This window comes from Callithrix jacchus, chromosome 5, assembly GCF_049354715.1.
Source record: "Callithrix jacchus isolate 240 chromosome 5, calJac240_pri, whole genome shotgun sequence".
NCBI lineage: Eukaryota > Metazoa > Chordata > Mammalia > Primates > Cebidae > Callithrix > Callithrix jacchus.
Genome location: NC_133506.1, coordinates 88,853,453 through 88,874,182, shown reverse-complemented (window position 1 = coordinate 88,874,182; position 20,730 = coordinate 88,853,453). Strand labels below are relative to the sequence as shown.

At 44.3% G+C, this 20,730-nt stretch overlaps 1 protein-coding gene across 1 annotated transcript in view; it reads right to left on the bottom strand.

Annotated features, from left to right (window-relative positions):
- Positions 1-2,469: 2,469 nt before the first annotated feature.
- Positions 2,470-20,730, bottom strand: part of DCAF7 (DDB1 and CUL4 associated factor 7) — a 42,907-nt gene continuing 24,646 nt past the window's right edge. The window contains exons 2-7 of the mRNA XM_002748135.7: positions 16,319-16,477; positions 15,505-15,616; positions 14,972-15,090; positions 12,399-12,608; positions 11,302-11,419; positions 2,470-7,680 (exon numbers count right to left, since the gene is read on the bottom strand). Of these exons, the coding sequence (XP_002748181.1) occupies positions 7,508-7,680; positions 11,302-11,419; positions 12,399-12,608; positions 14,972-15,090; positions 15,505-15,616; positions 16,319-16,477 (891 nt within the window). The 3' untranslated portion in view covers positions 2,470-7,507. The remainder of the gene's footprint in view (positions 7,681-11,301; positions 11,420-12,398; positions 12,609-14,971; positions 15,091-15,504; positions 15,617-16,318; positions 16,478-20,730) is intronic.

Below are 20,730 nucleotides of genomic sequence, written 5' to 3'. Positions count from 1 at the left end.
AGGAAGACTACATTTCTTGACCTTCCTTGGAGTTGGCACATAGGGGCAGAAGTGAGTAAGCCACTTCCAAGCCCAACCTGAAAAATGTACTCCCTCCCACCCCCCATAAGCAACCTGGAGGTCACACATTTATTATTTTATCTTATTTGAGATGGAGCCTCACTCTGTTGCCCAGGCTGGAGTACAGTGGTGTGACCTCAGCTCTCTGCAACCTCCACCTCCTGGATTCAAGCTGTTCTCCTGCCTCAGCCTCCCAAGTAGCTGGGACAACAGGTGTGCACCACTATGCCTGGCTAATTTTTGTATTTTTCACAGAGACGGGGTTTCACCATGTTGGCCAGGCTCATCTTGAACTCCTGATCTCAAGCGATCTGCCCCCCTCGGCCTCTCAAAGTGCTGGAATTAGAGAGGCAAGCCACTGCACCCGGCCCAGCGGACTTTGTGTAGGCAAAAAATAAGTTTTTGTAGTGCTTAGTTTCTGAGATTTGGGGGTTTGTTGCTGCAGCATAGCCTCGCCTTATTACCGTCTCAGTTTTCTCCTTAAAAACCAGAAAGCAGGACTCACATATTTCCCAGAAAATACACACTTTCAGACCACATAGCAGCACAATTCCAACAGGAGCAGCAGGTACTCATAAAATTTAAATTCTCAAGGGCACACACTTCCTTTCAAAGATCCACTGCCACTGGCTTCATGTCAGCTGACACAATGGCAGGTACTTACCGAATATTGGTTCACTGAACCAGTTTGCCTTTCTTCTCTTTCTTGAAAGTGGCCCAACATGAACAAAGAATAAAAATAAAAATAAATGAGGAGACTATTTCATCCAGGACACACGGCATTTGAATAGCAGTGGAACAAGAACTCCTTCCCCATCCTACCATGTTGGGGCATAGGTTTGGGAAATTAGCAGGGACTTGAACATTCCTAGTCAGCTATCAGAACCTGTCCAAACCCAAAAGATCTGGGAGTTCTTTGTCCTCCCTTCACAGCCAATGAATTACTGAATGCTGATAAGTGCATCCCTCTTCGCTTGTGATCTGTCCTCTCCGTCCTTGCCACTGCTACTGCTGCTGCCACCACAACCTTAGTTCAGGATTTGATTTTCTCTCATGCTGTTACAAGAAGGCAGAAGTGCTTTATCATTGCCTATCCTCCTAAGATGCAATTCTGATGACTCCTCTCTGTGTATGTCTTCCAGGCTTATGCATGAGCGTAATATCTAAAATTTCTGCAAAGCACAAGACTTTCCCTGCTCTAGCTCCTGTATACCCCTCTAGCTATACTTCCCATTATTCACCCCACCTCAACCTGCAATTCTCTGAATATGACCATACTTTCTTGCCTGTACAGATTTGTATATGGGTGTTCTCTCTGCCTTAAATGACTTTCCCTATTCCCAGAGAACTCCTACTCAGCCTTCAATACCCAGCTTAGGCATCCATCTCAAGTAGTTTTCGTTGACCCCATCTGGCTCCCATCCAGGCAAAGGTGATTGCCTCCTCCCTGGAGGTGATGCTTAAACACATCCACTATTGCAAAACAATGCAAGTATTTGGATTTTTTGGCTTTGTTTTTTAAAAATTAATTTGGGTGAGGGGACAGGGATAAAAGACTACCAGTTGGGTACAGTGCACACTGCTCAGATGATGGCTGCCCCAAAATCTCAGAAATCACTATTAAAAAACTTTCCGCCAGGCGCGGTGGCTCAAGCCTGTAATCCCAGCACTTTGGGAGGCCGAGACGGGTGGATCACGAGGTTAAGAGATCGAGACCATTCTGGTCAACATGGTGAAACCCCGTCTCTACTAAAAATACAAAAAATTAGCTGGGCATGGTGGCACGTGACTGTAATCCCAGCTACTCGGGAGGTTGAGGCAGAAGAATTGCCTGAACCCAGGAGGCGGAGGTTGCGATGAGCCGAGATCACGCCATTGCACTCCAGCCTGGGTAACAAGAGCGAAACTCCGTCTCAAAAAAAAAAAAAAAAACTTTCCATGTAACCAAAAACCACTTGTTCCCCCTAAACTATTGAAATAAATGCAAAAAAAAAAAAAGTCTTAGATCCCAGTCTGGCTAAAAATAATTTTTTTAAATAAAAATTACTGATTGATTGAGATAGGGTCTTGCTGTGTTGCCAAGGCTGCTCTTGAACTCCTGTCCTCAAGTGATCCTCCCCAACATCTCAGCCTCCCCAACACCTCAGCTGGGATCACAGGCCACTGCACCTGGCCACAAGTATTTATGTGGATGTCTCCTCTGATAAACTGCAACCAACTTGAGGGCCATGGCCCCTGGCATAGAGGTGGTGCTTCACTGAAAAACAAGTGAATGACCAAACAGGATATAAAAGGTGATGAGTAGATTGCCTGGCTTTGGCTGGGGCACGGCCACTGTCTATGGAACATGACCACAGTGACAAAATGGGAAGAACTGAATTCGTCATAAAAAGAAATTCAGTCAATCTATACATGTTCAAGTTTTATTACAAAGTATGATGGGCAGAAAATACGGTACTTCTTATACAGGAGGAAACAGAATGAAAGGGTGAAAATTAGGTTTAATTTATTTAGGAAACAAGAAATAGAAAGTTGTAGATATAACACTCCACTTTCAGGTGCCTTTGAAGTAGCCTTCAATGGAGATTCCCCATAGTTGTTTCACAGCACAGTGTTAAAATTTTATTACAAGCCCTGTGTACAATCAGTCCTGTGAAAATATTTATAAAAGAAAAATATTACAGTACAGTTCTGCAAGGGGCAGCTTCCTTTCCACCTGACCATGGATGCCACAAAACCTATAATATAGAGGGAAAGTTTAAATATATAACAAGAATGGAAGTTCAGACATACTAGGCTAACAGGTACAGAAATGGATGAGTTAGAGCTTAACATTTCAGGGCAAGAAATCTCCATTTTCTACATAGAAGTTTATACAATCATGCTACAAATTCACTCTGGGTGGGGTGGGGAGGGAAGGTCACTGACAAGAGGGGTCATAAAATACATAGGAACCAAAGCAAGTGATTCAGACTCAACTAAAGCAATTTAAAGCTTCAGCTCAACAATTTTCATAACACATGATTTACCACATCAACCCAAGGTGAGAACATTTCTTTGAAAATCTTAGTAGATATCACAAGTTCATATTTACTGGGTTGTCCCAAAGGTGGGTGCCTATAAACTTTCCGGCTGTTACACAGACTGTCAACATCTTTCTTCTCAAGTTCAAACTTTCTTTAGCTTATTTGCTTCTGGTTGGATATACCAGTCCAAGCCTTTTTCAGAAGGCACCTGCATGTTTCCATATTTTAAAAATGACTCCAGAAAGTAGCCTGAGAGGACCTGGTCCATCTCATGTGGCCCCATATTTGACTTTGACCATTAGCAGCAGTGACACCGTGGGAGGGGGAAAGGGTGAAGGTGGGTGAGTGGGCAAGGCTCTGCAACACAAGACACTCTCAGGAGCTGGCCCAGCCAGGGCCTGGCCCAGGGTTCACAGTGACTTTGCTCTGCTCTGCTCTCTTCCCTGGGAAAACCAATCTAAGTATCAAGTATGAAACTTCTTTGTCCTGGTGTATACACAGTAAAGGGAAAAGTCTGCTTTGAGGTTTCTACTTCAATGCACTCCCCTACCCCAAGCCAGGAATGGAAGGGGCTGCCATATTCTCCAAGTGGGAAAGGTAGAGGGACAGTTCTGGGCTGCCCTCCCACATGTGGTAAACCCTGCAGCTCCTATGTGTCTTCATGGCCCAGGAATTAAAGGCCCAGGTGGCAGCAGGGAGAAACAGTGGAAAGGCAAGGGGAAGAGAAGAGAGAAAAAGGAGGGAGAAAGTCTGTATACCTGTCATAACCCGTGCTTCTCCTGCTTTGTACAAACCCACAATCAAGAGCCACGGTCTGGAACAATCATGGGACCCCCAATGCCTGTAAGTTTTTTACCACCAAACATCACCTATGGCTGCTCTGAGCTGTCAACTTGTTCTCACAGTTACCTAGCATCATGGATACCCAATTTATGGCCCAGGAAGGCTGACCCAGGTTAAGGGCAGTCTCATTCCACAGCCATGCAATGGACAGTGTGAATGTTTCCCTACCCCAGACCTCCACTGACCTCTAATACTTCCTCCTTTGATTTAAAGAAAACACTTTGATTTTCTACTGCATCCTATATCACCTCCTAAAATTTTGGCCCTAACTGTCATCAAAACCTTGTAGGTGTCAGGCGTGGTGGCTCAGGCCTATAATCCCAGCACTTCAAGAGGCTGAGGCAGGCGGATCATAAGGTCAGGAGATTAAGACCATCCTGGCTAACATGGTGAAACCCCGTCTCTACTAAAAAATACAAAAAATTAGCTGGGCATAGTGGCACACGCCTGTAGTCCCAGCTACTCAGGAGGCTGAGGCAGGAGAATCGCCTGAACCTGGGAGGCGGAGGTTGCAGTGAGCCAAACTGCACCACTGCATTCCAGCCTGCATGACAGAGCAAGACTCTGTCTCAAAAACAAAACAAAACAAAAAAAACCTTATAGGATTCTGAATTTTGTTTCTTCCTGAATCTTAGCCAGTTCGCTTAGAACCAATCCTGGATTTGTAAGAAATGTTTGCCTAGTTATTAAATATCTTCCCTCTTCAAGTACTAACCTTGGAGGCTAGTTCCTTCTCTGGAAGAAGAGGGTTCCAATGCTCCTGAGCGTAAAAAATTCAGGTCCTTAATGACGTGGACCCATTCTCCAGTAATTTATTTAGCACCTCCACCCTTCCTCAGAGCAGATGACGACAATACAGACAGCTGTGCTTAAGGCTGCCAAGAGCAAAAGGGCCATCACCAGCTGGGCCACAGCCTGCAGATGTGGGCTTCCTGGTAAAGTCCTAGCAGCTGCTCCTCCAGCAGTCAGGGATAGCAGATTCAGTCTCCTCCCCAGTCTCACTGGCTGTCAATTTGGGAATCTCAACAAATTACATAGAGTTGTTTTTGCAACTGTAACAGATCTGTGCTTTCTGGAGCATGGCTGGCTTACAGGCTTTCTAAATCCTGAGACTGTAGAAAAATCCTCTCCTCAGTCATGGGTCATCGGGTAAGAGACCTGGGATTCAGAAGACCAGCAACTCATCAACTGTGAGTATGTGTGTGCTTGCTTAGGGAGGTGTAGTCTCCCCTGGGTCCCCCATGGGATTCAGGGAAAGACTGCAATGCAGAACCTGAGGAAGGATGACAGGGTCTGGGTGTCCACAGGGCAAAGGAAACCTCAAAAGTTGTTGGTTTCCAGAGTAAATAGCTATCTTATGCAAATATATTCTAATTATTATTATTTTTTAAGTTGTTGTTTCTGAGTTCCAGCTGACAAATTTCACCATACAGACCAGGCTTGGTGCAGATCAGCAAAGGAATCTTAAAATTCAGTGGACCTAAGCCCTGCTCAGCAGACCAGCCTTTTCTACACTGACTTCCATTTCAGACCCTTCTCCATAGGAAGGAACTGATGGCCTCCTAAACAAGCAGCCATCAGCTTGGCCTTGCTACCCTTGAGAGAAGGACCCAGTAACTGTTATCAAACACACTGAAAAGCAGAGGAGAGTTCTAACCAAGAACTGCTTGCTTTACATCTCCAAGCAGTGCAATGCAAATCCAGTAGCAGATGCAGGAGAGTCAACTGCAAGCACATGGCCAGCCAGAGTCCCAAAATCAGAACCACAAAGTAAAAGGATAGAAGGGGAAATACTCTGACTCAAAAGGAGCCTTCTTCTTTGGGACAGTCCCTGTATGGTAAAGCAAAGAGCTGGACTTTCAGCAAACAATGATATCTCCTTCTGAAAAGGTAGACTTAATCAACAAAGCTTAAGGGCCCAGAAGAACAAAGTACACTGTTTTACTTCTCAAGCAGGTGAGAGCCAAAGAGAACAAAACCATCGTCCTTTAGGCCTGCTACTCTGCTAATCTCAGATGAGCAATTCAGAGGGACTTAAAAACCTTCAGTTACTGAGTACAGCCCAAGGAGCCAGGCAACTTTCCCCCCAGAGCATGCCTCAAACTCTGCCTGCTCCAAGGACTCTTCCAACAATGGAATCACACACAGGCCCCCTCCATGGAACTCATTCATGTAACGAAAAGACGCCTGCGGCCTGCAAGTCAACAGACAACCACAGGTTACAAGTCCAATACTGCTCAGAACCTAAACTGGCGGAGAGAAGGGTTGACAGGTGTGGGTAGAGCTCTTAACTGGCTGACCCTGGGGGCAATAATTCCTTTTCTTTCTTTTTTGCTCCTTAGCATTACTCACCACAGTATAACTCTTTTTTGCTATCTATCCACTTGACAGCCTGGGATTGCCACAGCCAATCAGTCCATCTCTCATGTGAGGTCTTGTTCAGGGTTGGAAGTACAGACTGGATGCCTCTCGGGAAACTCTCACCTCAGAGCACTCAATCCAAAGAGCACCCTATATAATATATGGCCAGGCACAGTACACTCAACCAACAGAAACACCGAAGTTCAACTCAGAGAATTTCAACTCATTCTTGTCGATCATTAAAAAGACACTAAGTGGAATGGCCTGGGGCTTATATTTGAAGTAAAAAACAGACTCTGAAAGTAGGTATGGAAATATGCTTGACTTTTTCAGCTTCCTGAAAGGATTCCCCTCAAGTCAGGTACCCTGAGAGCCTGTCTCTCTCACCTCTACCATGCTCCCAGTGGGAACCAATGGGGCTGGACAGTGGTGCTTTAGGGTAAACAGAGGTTTCCTACGTCTGTTTAGAAGCCCAGAATGCCCTTAAGAAGAGCCAGGCTAAGAAAGATGTTGAGGAGTCAGTTGACTTCAGAGCACCAAGGTGGTTTGGCCTCCCGGTCAGGTATGTACTACTCAGGCAGTGACTCAAGAAGGCAAACTGCTCATGGGGCCAGGGGCCCAGTACCAGCTCCAGGCACTGAGGGAAGAGAAGAAGGGGCACATAGGAAGGACTATAAGACAAATAAATGAACCAGGAAGAGTAAAATTCTTTTCATAAAAAAATTAGCCTGATAAATATACAAAGTTGAAATTTGTTAAACACACTGATACTAGGAGAAAGGACAAACTGTTATTTGTTCCCACGTAAGTGCTAACAGGAACATGGACATGGAAACATGCGTTGCTGCCTTGGGCAGCAAACAGACAGAGACACCTGGGCAGAGGAATAGACACAGCCAGTACATGAACTGCTCCTCAACGCAACGCCTGACAAACAAATATACACACATTTTTAATTGAGGAACAAAACAAGAAGAGGAAAGAAGAGAAAATTTTAAAATTCAGCCCTGGGCTGAGGAGGTGCCACACAGCACTGAGTCTGCCACAGAGGGCGATGGGGTGACTGGCCAGGAACTCCTAGAGCAGCTTCTGGTAACAGTGGGTGCAAAGCAACGAAAGACATACTGGCCACTGGAAACATGTTTCTTCTTACTTTGGGGTGGGGCAGAGGCAGGAAACACACAAGGCCCTGCCTCGTGCGCACAGCGCCACCAACATTACACTCTGAGTATCTCCAGGCAGTTGTTGTAGCAGATGGCGATCCAGTCGGGCTGAGTTGATGCCCACTGCACATTGTTGATCTCTCCTTCAGCTGTGTAGGCCAGGATAGGGTCCTCAATTGCTCGGGGCATTTGCTGGATGTCCCAGATGAGAGCCTGGTGGTCATCCGCTAGAGACAAAGAAAGCCAGCAAGCAAGGTCACAACTGAGGCAATGGGGATGATGATCCCTGTATTTCAGGAGCAAGTCACAGTTTACAAAGCAGTTGATCACCAAAACTCCGTGATGGAGGTTCTATTTTAAACCCCCATTTTATCGATGAAGAAAACAAGATTCAGAAATGTTAAGGCACTTGTCCCAAATCACACAGCTGTGCAGCCAGTGAGCAGCAGAGCCAGAACTCAAGTCTAGGCCTTGACTCCATCTTGCAGGTGTCCCTAGGCTCTATCCACTGCACTAATGAGCCCTTCTCACCTGGGTCAGGTATCAGGAGTGGACCAGGGGATACAAAACATGTCATTTGCAGCCACTTAAAATACTGGAGTTATAAGATCCTTCTCTGATCATTCAATATAATGAGAAGGTTTCTTCCCATTTATACTTCAATGAGGTATTATAGAGAAAGAAGACTGATAAAGTAGTGTTGATATGTGCTGTTAAAAAATTATTTCCTGGCTAGGCCTGGTGGCTCACACCTGTAATCCCAGGACTTTGGGAGGCTGAGGCAGGTGGACCACCTGGGGCCAGGAGTGGCCAACATGGTGAAACCCCGTCTCTACTAAAAAATACAAAAAATTAGCTGGGCATGGTGGTGCGTGCCAGTAATCCCAGCTACTCAGGAGGCTGAGGCAGGAGAACTGCCTGAACCCAGGATGCAGAGGTTGCGGTGAGCTGAGATTGCGCCATTGCACTCCAGCCTGGGTAACAAGAGTGAAACTCTGTCTCAAAAAAAAAAAAAAATATATATATATACAAATAAACCAGGCATGGTGGTGCACACCTGTAATCCCAGTTACTCAGGTGGCTGAGAATCACTTAAACGGGAGGCAGAGATTGCAGTGAGCCAAGATCATGTCATTGTACTCAAGTCTGTGCGACAGAGTAAGACTCCACCTCAAAAAATAAAATAAAATAAATAAATAAAGCCAAGAAAATATCTATGGGAAACACCAGAAAGAAGACAATCACCTTAAATATATAAAAGCACGTGAAAAATGACTAGAAGGAAATATATCAAAATGAGAATGGTGGCAATACTAAGATGGCAAGGTTATGTTTACTTTTCTCTAGTTCTGTAATATGTTCATATTACTTTTTGTTTGTTTGTTTGAGATAGAGTCTTGTTCTGTCACCCTGGCTGGAGTGCAATAGTGTGATCTTGGCTCACTGTAACCAATGCCTCCTGGGGTCTTCTGCCTCAGCCGCCTAAGTAGCTGAGAATTCAGGCGCACCAGCACAACCAGCTAATTTTTGTGTTTTTAGTAGAGACAGGTTTTACCATGTTGACCAGGCTGAACCTGAACTCGTGACCTCAGATGATCCACCTGCCTCAGCCTTCTAAAGTGCTGGGATTACGGGCATGAGTCACCGCACCCAGCTTACTTTTATAATCAAAATAGTAAGTTAATTTTAAAAAAAGCAAAAAAAAGGCAATGGTCTTCAGAGCTGCAGTTTACCCTGACTCTGCCATGCATTCTGATGAAAGCTGGTCTTAGATACACAGGGAATCTGAATAAACTAAGCCTTAATAGGCCAGGCTAATTATGGGCAATACTGGTATTCTACCGAGACCGCATAGTCTGGGCCAGGTGCAAGATCCCTCTCCCAGGGACAGTGTATACCAAAAGATCAGGGTATTGCCCTCTAAAGCACTAAGTTCCTTATCCTCAGTGCTCAACTGAGCACACTTGAACAACAGCTCCTTTGGTTGAAGGGGCTCAAGGCAGGTGCAACACACTAAATGACAGAGAGCAGGGCAAAGGCAGCAGTCAGGAGCAGAAAATGCAGCTTCTAAGGGGCCAGTCCTGCTTTCCATGAATGTTAGATGATACCTTTTCTGTTTCTTCCATCCCTCCCTGTCCACACCCCTAAAAAAATAAGAGGGCAATAACGAAGAAGACAGACCATAACCTGAGGTATATAAGGCGGCAGCATGCCCCCAACTGCTCTTCAAGAAGACATACAGGCATGAGCCCAGGGCCAAAATCAGGAGAAGCTTCATGTCTTCAAAATAATGCTCAAATGGCAGAAAAACACCAAAGTACATTGCTTCTTGGGCTTCATAACAAACCTTGTCCATTATAAGGATACTGATTAGCGAGGAGAAGAAAAATGCACACTAAAAAAGTTAAGGAGCAAAACACCACAAAGCTCGGACAGAATCCCATCGTGCAAAAGGAAGATGTATAGAATTGTCTTTAGGGGTATGGATGTACACTCCCGAATGTATACCAAAAGGGTCCGGAAGGAGACACATGAACTGTTGATAGAGGTCATCTATGCAGAGTGGGATGGAGGCAGAAATAATATAGGAAGGAGAAACAATGACTTTCACCTTAAACATGCCTCTGTACTGTTTTCATTTTAAATAACAGATTGGCATTCATTATAGAATAAAAGTGCACTGACAACCAGCATATTTTTCTTTTCTTTTTAAAAAATTTATGTTAGAGGCAGGGTCTTGCTTGGTTGCCCAGGCTGGAGTGCAGTGGCACAATCATAGCTCACTATAACCTCAAACTCCTGGGCTCAAGGGATCCTCTCACCTCAGCCTCTAAGTAGCTGAGACTACAGGAATTCACTACCACACCCAGATAATTTTTTAACTTTTTGTAAAGAGGTCTCACTATACTGCTCAGGCTGATCTCAAACTCCTGGCCTCATGCAATCCTCCCACCTCAGCCTCCTAAAATGCTACAATTACAGGCCTGAGATGCTATGCCTGGCCCAACATATTTTTAAGAGGTATTGCTTTTATTTATTTATTTATTTGTTTGGAGATGGAGTCTTGCTCTGTCACCCCGGCTGGAGGGCAGTGGCATAATCTCAGGTCACTGCAACCTCCACCTCCTGGGTTCAAGCAGTTCTCCTGCCTCAGCTTCCCAAGTAGCTTGGACTACAGGTGTGTGCTGCCATGCCCAGCTAATTATTTTTGTATTTTTAGTAGAGACAGGGTTTCACTATGCTTGTCAGGCTGGTCACAAACTCCTGACTTCAGGTGACCCACCCACCTCAGCCTCCCAAAGTGCTGGGATTACAGGTGTGAGCCACTGTGCCCAGTGAGTAAGGGGTACTCTCTTTGGTCTGGGAAATAGTGAAATGAAAACCACAAGTCACACACTGCAACCAGGGAAAGTTCTGTGGGGCCCTCCAATGTATTCAGGGCTCACTGTGGGTTTGTTATAGTGATACGTGAAAGGTCCCATGGATATGTTGATCTTCACAGTCCCAAAGATTCTGTTACATCCACGAGGGATACCTCCTTTTCCTCATATTCCTGGAATTGAGTCCTCTGTGCCACCCAGATTTTAGGGGGACAGTACAAGGCACAGGCCTATAACTGACACATGATGTAAATCATATATGGAAGATGCTCTGATGTCCATGAGGGTACAAGATCGTCTAAAAATCTGTACTGCTTGAATTTCACAAGTGTGGAGAGGCTCTGACTAGTCACTTTTTATAAACCTCTTAAGACTGTCCTTAGAAAACAGTAACAATTACAATTCTAAGGAGCCAAGAGGACAGATTTCCTCCATCCCTGCCAGATTCCTCTCCCCTACTGTGATTACCTGCAGTGCAGATGTGACAGGATGAATGTGGGGCCCAAGCAATGCCATTGACACATGCTCGATGGTTGTTTAACCTGGCGACAGGTGTGCAGGGAACCCGGACATCTAGAATCACCACCTGCGGAAATAACAAAGTAAAAGGCCTGGGATCATCAGAGTTTCACAGAAAGAAGCAAAAAATACTATCCACACACAAAAAATCTTTTTAGGCATAACTCTTCTATTTGTGGATTTAAAGAACACTAGAGGTCTGGGTGCAGTGGCTCACACCAGTAATCCCTGCACTTTGGGAGGCTGAGGTGGGTGAATCACAAGGTCAGGAGTTTGAGACCAGCCTAAGCAACATGGTAAAACCCCATCTCTACTAAAAATACAGATAGAGACTATAAACTTGTGTCCTTTGTCATCTTTTCCCTTAATTCTGTGGAAATCCTGTCTCTCTTCTTATTTTATTTCTTATTTATTTATTTATTTATTTATTTTTGAGATGGAGTCTCACACTGTTGTCCTGGCTGGAGTGCAGTGATGTGATCCTGGCTCACTGCAACCTCTGCCTCCCGGGTTCAAGCAATTCTGCCTCAGCCTCCTGAGTAGCTTGGATTACAGGCGCACACCACCACACCCAGCTTTTTTTTTTTTTTTTTTTTTTGTATTTTTAGTAGAGACAGGGTTTCACCAAGTTGGTAACACTGGTCTCGAACTCTTGATCTCATGATCCGCTTGCCTGGGCCTCCTAAAGTGCTGGAATTATAGACATGAGCCACTGTGACCAGCCAAAAATTAAAAGTTCTTAAAAGAAATTCTTGTTCCAGATCAGGCTTTCTCAGTCCCGAGATTTCTGTCATTTTGTGTAGGATATACTTTGCTGGGGGACTGTCCTGGGCACTGCAGGATATTTAGCAGCCTCCCTGGTCTCCACCCACTAGATGCTATAGTACCACCTGCCTCTCCAGAGTTGTGACCACCAAAAAATGCCTCTAGATATTCTCAAAGATACTCTGGGGGCCGAACTGCTCCAGTTGAGAACCATCCTTCCAGATATACTAAGCAGTGCTGGAGCTTGGCAGGGTCCATGGTAGTCTGAGGGGAGTGCTCACCTCCATTCCATCCATGGCCATGGTGGCCAGGTAGTTAGGGTCCTGCTTGTTCCAGCAGAGGCGAAGCAGTGGGTGATGCTGCGGGTCTTCGTAAATGATGGTGCTGTGTTCTAGATGGCGGAGGTCAAACATCCGCACAGAGCCATCAGCACCCACAGAGGCAAACATGTCCCTGCCACCCCCGGCCCGGCTAAATGCAATATCATAGACCTGTTGGTGAACAAGAAGCTCCAGTCAGATTTAGATCCATTACCTCTTCTTCCTATAGGAGAAAAATCTGCCACGTCGAGGTCACCTAAACCTAGTTCATGACAGAGAAGCAGGTAAATGAAGCCCAAACAGTGTTTGTGAGTACTAAAACCTGACAGCTCTAATATCAGTGGTTTCCCAAAGATGAAAGATCATTCTGCTATAGAAACTGGCTGGCTTCTTCCCACATTCCTGCTTTCCAAGTCTTCTTCCTCCAACCCCTGTGATAAAACAAAAGACACATACCTTGCTGATCAACAGAGCAGTGGCTGTCTTCTGCCACACTAAAAGAATGAGACACTTATTTCCTGGGCCTTGGTGGCTTTCACTTGTGCACAATGAGAGGCAGGTCTACGAGCACATTAAGGCCTAGGTCATCAATCATAGAGGTGACAGCAACCCTCCGGTGGCTACTTAATAACAGCCAGACTGATTCTACTGTGAAACCTGGACCTGAGACTCATTTGCAAGAAAGACATAACAGAAATTTTGAGTCATGGGAGGCCTAGATGTTCTTGTATTCACAAATAGGTTTAGTAGCACCCTCTTGTCCTAGGATATGTTGTTTCTTCTTGTAGTTGGTTTGTGGTCCTAAGTGAATCAATTTAAGTTTTGAATCAGTTTTCTGCATTTATTATTTGCTGCAAACATTGCAAATCACTAATGTCTATAGGGAAACAGAGGCAGAAAGCAATGGAGAGCTTCAGAGAAAGAAAGGATGAAGGCCGGGCGCAGTGGCTCACAGCTGTAATCCCTGTACTTTGGGAGGCTGAGGTGGGTGGATCATGAGGTCAAGAGATCAAGACCACTTGGATAAAATGGTGAAACCCCATCTCTACTAAAAATACAAAAAAATTAGCTGGGCCAGTAGCCGGCACCTGTAATCCTAGCTACTCGGGAGGCTGAGGCAGAATTGTTTGAACCCAGGAGGCAGAGGTTGCAGTGAGCCGAGATCAATTGTGCCACTGCACTCCAGCCTGGGACAGAGAGAGACTCGATCTCAAAAAAAAAAAAAAAGAGAGGATGAAGAGAGCCAGAGCCAGAGCCAGACAAGTAGAAAAAGTAGAGAGAAACAGAAACAGACAAACTAATGCCAAACAAAACTCACCTTCTGGAGATAATGACAGCTGACTTCTGGGGAGACATGAGTAGAATTTCTCACTAAATATTGCAGCTCCAGTGTTGAGGTTCTGCCTACTGAGTGACACTGCCAAATAAGCATCTATTGCTATTTAACCTCATGAATTCCGTTTTTTCTGGCTATAAAGGAATTATGCTTCTCTTTCTATGGCAGGAAGTAGAAGTGGTTCAGAAGGAACTGGGCCAGTCATCAACAAGGAGACACCCAGGTACAGCTACTTTAAGGCAGAGGCGTGTTTATCAATATGTATACCCTCTAATGCCAGCTCTTGATAACCCTCAGGGACAGAGATGCCACAGGTGCCATGGGCAATGTGGCTGAGTATGTAATGCTCGCTTGGCTCTAAGTGACTGCCCCTTCAGTGCTCCACCAGCATGGTTCATTGGGAGACAAGGGATGGTGACAACACCCAAGTACACTAAACCCTCTTCTACAATGATCTCCCAGGTAACAATAAGAGTCTCCAATTGCAGGCACCTGTAATCCCAGCTACTTGGGAGGCTGAGGCAGGAGAATCAATTGGGCCCAGGAGGTGGAGGTTGTAGTGAGCAGAGATTGTACCACTGTACTACTCCAGCCTGGGTGACAAGAGCAAAACTCCATCTCAAAAAAAAAAAAATGCAATCACAAATAGCTCTCCTCAGTTTTCCCAATGAACACAGAAACATCACCATCAAAGGAAAATATATTCCATTGCCAACAGTAATAAAAGTATAAAGATTAAGTGAACATACTAGAACTTCATAAAACATTTATAGAGAAAAATGGATAATTAGGTTTGTCTCTCAGAAAATTTTTTCTCTTCCTGTCTCCCTTCCTTTCTCCCCAAATCTAATCTGTTTCAAGGTAAGTAATACCCTAAGGTTATTTTTTTAATCACATCAGTTCCCAATTCCTCTACAAGAGACTTTATTATTTTAAAAAAGCATCTCTGGCATGAACCATGACAGACCTTAAAATAAGTCATTTACATTAGCCAAAAAAATAAGTCATTTACATTAGCCAAATTACAATAGTGTTGTCTTCCCGTTTTTGACGCATTACTATTGTCAATTTATATAAGAAGATGTTGTGTTACGATTTTCTACATAAAGTGCAGAACAATGAGAAAACAATCTGACCTCTTCCTGTGCTAAAGGCACAGGAAGCATTTGAGGAAAGACAAATGGAAAAGCATCATTACCTCTTTGTCATGGGCGATCAGCTGGGTCTTCACGTGGCCAGACACAAGATTCACTCGCCCTAACACCTGCCCTGTCTCCAGCCCCCAGATGGTGCACGTCGTATCAATGCTTGAGGTACCTGCAAACAACCAGTGCGAGTCAGGGCTAAGAGGAGCAAGGTTCTCAGGCAAGCTTCCCTCCTGTGTCTACTCATCGCTAGGCCCAGAAAGCAACATACCATAAAGACTACAGAATACAATGTGGGGGGTACCTGCAGAGCCACAGAGTCAAATACTCAATCCTCACTGTAGGATCATAGATTCTAAGTGGAGAATTCAATCCTCACCATAGGACCTTAGATTCTAAGTGGAGAGACAAGAGCTACACACATGTAAAGCTCGCCCACATGGAAGGAGTTAATACATAACCACATTCTACACCAAGCCTACTTCTCACTTGGCCTTGTTGTAGGATGATACAAGGACCAGTGTGACATCTGAGAAAATGTATTTTGGCTTCTTCCAGCTGAAATACTACTCCCTAACTCTCTTACCTAAAAGATAAGGATCCACCTCATTCCAGTCAAAGGAGGTCAGGGGAGCACAGAAATCAGAGTTCTTATTATTGTTTAGCAAACACTCCAGCCTGGTCTCTGTTTCACCAACCTGAAGGAACAAGAAATTTTTTTTAATTAGCCAGTCTTATCCTCATAAAAAGTCTTTTTAAAAATCCCTGTTTAGAGAATATCCTAACAAACATATAACGTGAGGGAAAACATTTTTATCAAAAACAGTAACAAACCCAGGACTCCCTGAATGCTACTTTTCCCCATACTTTCTCCTCTGCCCAGCTTTGTTTTCTACATTTTCATCCCTGCATCTTCCTAGGGGAGAGGTCTTCTCACCTTGCCCAACCTGGAATCTCTGCACACGTGGACTAAGGCCGCACTCATGCTACAGAGAACGCTGCTGCTGCTGAGCTCAGGTGAGGGCGGAGGGAATCCTCCAAAATCCACTCACACATTTCATCAGAATCGATGCCCTGGTATTTGTTACTTTACTCAAAAACATCTTGGCTGCAAACAGAATATGAGTTCCCAAGTATTCCCACCTCCACCGAAGGCTGTCATTGTCACATTGGGTTGACTGAACTGACTGCAGTCAGCAGCCAGACTTCATGGACTCTTGACTTGATTTACTAGAAAATCTGCTGAGCCAAACAAGGTCAGTCTACTCAGGCTTCGCTTATTTCTCCCGTGCAGCAATGACACTCGATGCCTCCCACTGGTCTGTTCTGTGACTCCTCACTGCTAACAGCTGAGGCTGAGAAAGCCCACTTGTCTGGCTGCTAATAAAGCATCCGCTTACCCTCCACACACGGAGATAGTCGCCGCTTGTTGCCAGTAGGTCTGGATAGACGCCTTTTGTGTCAGGGATCCACATGAGCTTTGTGGTGGGATATGGGTGGTCAAAGGTGTTTCTGCAAATAAACTCCGAACTCTCTTCATCTAAACCAACAAGCTGAACCTGTAACATGCCAAAGTTGAGACATATAAGCATTTGTGAGCAGTATAGCAAATACATTAAATCCCTGGTAAGTGACAGTCTTTTTTTTTTTTTCCGAGACGGAGTTTCGCTCTTGTTACCCAGGCTGGAGTACAATGGTGCAGTCTTGGCTCATCGCAACCTCCACCTCCTGGGTTCAGGCAATTCTCCTGTCTCAGCCTCCTGAGTAACTGGGATTATAGGCACGTGCCACCATGCCCAGCTAATTTTTTGTATTTTTAGTAGAGACGGAGTTTCATCATGTGGACCAGGATGGTCTCGTTCTCTTGACCTCGTGATCCACCCGCCTCGGCCTCCCAAAGTGCTGGGATTACAGGCTTGAGCCACCGTGCCCGGCCCAGTCTTTTTTTTTTTTAAGACAAGTTCTTCCTCTGTTGCCCAGGCTGGAGTGCAGTGGTGCGACCACAACTCAATGCCGCCTCCATCTGCCAGACTCAAGTGATCCTTTCACCTCAGCCTCTGAAGTAGCTGGGATTAGAGACATGCACCACCATGCACAGCTAATTTTGTTCATGTTTTGTAGAGACAAGGTCTCACATGTTGCCCAGGCTGGTCTTGAACTCCTGGGCTCAAGTGATCCTCCCACCTCAGCCTCCCAAAGTGCTGGGATTACAGACATGAGCCACCGTGCCTAGCCAGTGACATGAGTCTTGACACTATTATACTAAACTGCAGAATCAAAAATGATTGCCTTGAGAGGGCATCTAGTCCAACCATCCCCTGGCAGACAAGGAGGCCCAGACTCAAAGGGGTGGTTACACTCAACACTACAAAGCCAGTAGGAGACAGAGACAAGATTTGATTACAGGTTTTCTGACTCAAATCCTGCATTCTTGACTCCAACTACGTAAGTGCACTATCTGCCAAGCCAACTACACCTTTCCCTGAAACCCCTGAGGTCTTTGAAAATGAATAGGGATGGTTTTGGCTGCCGAAATGACTTAAGTGCTGAGGATATTTGGTGCTCAGGGGCCAGAAATATGAAATACCCCATGCAATTTCATTAAACAAACTAATGCTCACTTAAAAATCCAATGGTACATAACTGTCACCAACTCCAAACTCAACAATGGCTCATTATGTTTACACATAAAGGTATGTCGAATGACCGCTCAAGAGCCCAAACCACTGTGACAGGAAAAAAAGTAGGCACCATTGATGAGAAAGTCCCACCTAGTTCTGATCACTTTTTCTTAGAGTCAATTTTAGCTCACCATTAACTTCTAGTCTTTACTGTCAAACTCAACCTGGCTCAAAGGGAAATTTGTTTATGAACATTTGTTTATGTACATTTGTTATGTAACATGTTATGTACATTTGTTTATGAACTTCCAACTGGAAGATGGAATGGTGAGTGTATTTGGTAAAGATCCACAATAAGGGGAAAAGCACTAACCAGGCAACACAAAACAGAATTTCTTCTACTCATCTTTCTGACCTAACTCAATCTTAGACACCAGTATCTTCCAGACTTCCCCCCACCCCGCTCAAACAAAGTTAGATATAGCTGCATATAATAAAACGCACACAAGTGTACAGTTAGGTGAGTTGTGGCAAATGCACAATTGTATAACCTCCACAGTAAGATTTTCCATTAACCCAAAAAGTTCTCCATGGCTCCTCTGTAGTCAACCCTTTATACCTACCCCAAATAGCCACTGATCTATGGTTTTGTCTCTCTGTAATACCATTTAAATAGAATCAGATGGTCTTGAGTCTTCACTCAGTACACTGCTCTTGAGATTCATCCATGTTCTTGTGTGTATCAGTAGTTGCTTCTTTTCTTACTGCCAAATAATACTGCATTATTTGCAATGTGGCATTCTACAATTTTGGTTTTGTTTTTGAGAGAGGGTCTCAATCTGTTGCACAGGCCGGAGTGCAGTGGCATAATCATGGTTCACTGCAGGCTCAACCTCCTGGGCTTAAGCAACCCTCCAGCTTTAGCTTCCTGAGTGGTTGGGCCCAGAGGCATGTGCCACCACACCCAGCTAATTTCTAAATTTTCTGCAGAAATGGAGTCTCCTTATGTTGCCCAGGCTGGTCTCAAACTTCTGAACTCAAGCGATCCTCCTGGCTTGGCCTGCTAAAGCACTGGGATTACGTATGTGAGCCACCAGGCCAAGCCAATTTTTTATGTCCTAGTTAAGAAAGTTTTGCCTAATCCCAGGTCCCAAATATTTTTTCCTATGTTTTCTTTTAAAAGTTTTCTAGTTTTAGGCTTCATATTTAGGTCTTGAGTCATTTCAAGTTAAATTTTTATATGGTATAAGATATAAATCAAGGTTTGCTTTTTTTGTTGTTTTGTTTTGAGATGGAGTTTCACTCTTGCTGCCCAGGCTGGAGTGCAATGGCTCACTGCAACCTCCTAGATTCAAGCAATTCTCCTACCTCAGCCTCCTGAGCTGAGACTACAAGCATGTGCTACTGTGCCCGGCTAATTTTTTTTCTATTTTTAGTAGAAATGGGGTTTCACCATTTTGGTCAGTATGGTCTCGAACTCCTGACCTCAGTTGATAAACCTGCCTCAGCCTCCCAAAGTGCTAGGATTACAGGTGTGAGCCACTGACCCTGACCAAGGTTTGCTTTTTTACATATGAATATCTGACTATACCAGCATCATTAGTTGAGAAGACATTCTTTCTCCTATGAATTACTTTGACCCCATTATTGAAAACCAGCTGACCATGTATTTATTCATCTATTTCTGGACTTTATTCTGTTACATTATCTATCTGCCTACCTGTTTGCCAGTAGGCAAACTGTCTTGACTGTAGTAGATTTCTAGTAAGTTCTAAAATCAGATAGTGAGTTCTTCAACTTTGTTCTTCTTTTTCAAAATTGTTTTGCTATTCTATACTTTCCCTTTTCCATGTACATTATATAATCAGCTTGTCAAATTTTACAAAAAGCCTGCTGAGATTCTGATTGGGATTGTGTTGAATCTATAGATCAGTTTGGGGAGAACTGACATCGTACAATACTAAGTCTTCCAATCCATAAACAAAGCACATTTCTCCATTAATTTAGGCTTTTTTTTTTTTTTTTTGAGATAGTGTCTTTCTCTAGCACCCACGTTGGAGTGCAGTGGCGTGATGTTAGCTCACTGCAACCTCTGCCTTCCAGATTCAAGTGACTCTCACGCCTCTGCTGGGACTACAGGTGTGCACTACCATGCCCAGGTAATTTTTCTATTTTTAGTAAAGATGGGGTTTTGCCATTTTGGCCAGGCTAGTCTCTAACTCCTGGCCTCAAGTGATCTGCCTGTCTTGACCTCCCACAGTGCTGGGATTACAAGTGTGAACCACCATGCCTGGCTGCCTTAATTTCTTTCAGCAATGTTTTAAAGTTTGCAGTGTATTTCTTATGATTCTTTCATTAATTTTATTTCTTTTTTCTTTTGCTGATACTGAGTCTCGCTCTGTCACCTCAGCTGGAGTGCAATGGCATGATCTCCATTTACTGCAACCTCCGTCTCCCAGGTTTAAGAGATTCTCCTGCCTCAGCCTCCCATATAGCTGGAATTACAGGCATGCACTACCACACCTGGCTATTTTTTTTTGTATTTTTTAGTTGAGACAGAGTTTCACTATGTTGGCTAGGCTGGTCTCAAACTCCTGACCTCAAGTGATCCGCGCACTTTAGCCTCCCAAAGTGCTGGGATTGCTGGCATGAGCCACTGCACCTGGCCCATTAATTTTATTTCTACTTAAGTTTTATGCTATTATAAATGAAATTGTGTTTTATTTTTTTAAAAAATTTTTTAGAAAGGGAGGAAAGGAGGAAGGGAGGGAGGAAGGAAGGGAGGGAGGGAGGGAGGGAGGGAGGGAGAGAAGGGAAGGAAGGAAATCAAGCAATGAGAGAGACATTGCCAAACTGGATCTAGAGGTCTACAAGTTGATTTCTTTTTTTTCTTTTTTTGAGAGAGGGAAAGAAAAAAAAAAAGGAGTGAAGGAGAGGAAGAAGGAGGAAGAAAAAGGAGAGAGAACAGATATGTTGCTTTATTCTAAAAAAAATGGGTATTAATAATGGCCAATCAATGTTTCATTTAAACCTATGAGTAGGTGTGATGTGGTATTGACAAGAATGTATATTTAAAGTGGAGAGCTCTATAAATATTTATTGAGTTTACTTGTTCCGGATCTGCGTTCGAGTCCTGGATATCCTTATTAATTTTCTGTCTCATTGAGTCTAAGTCTGTATGCATCTGGGTG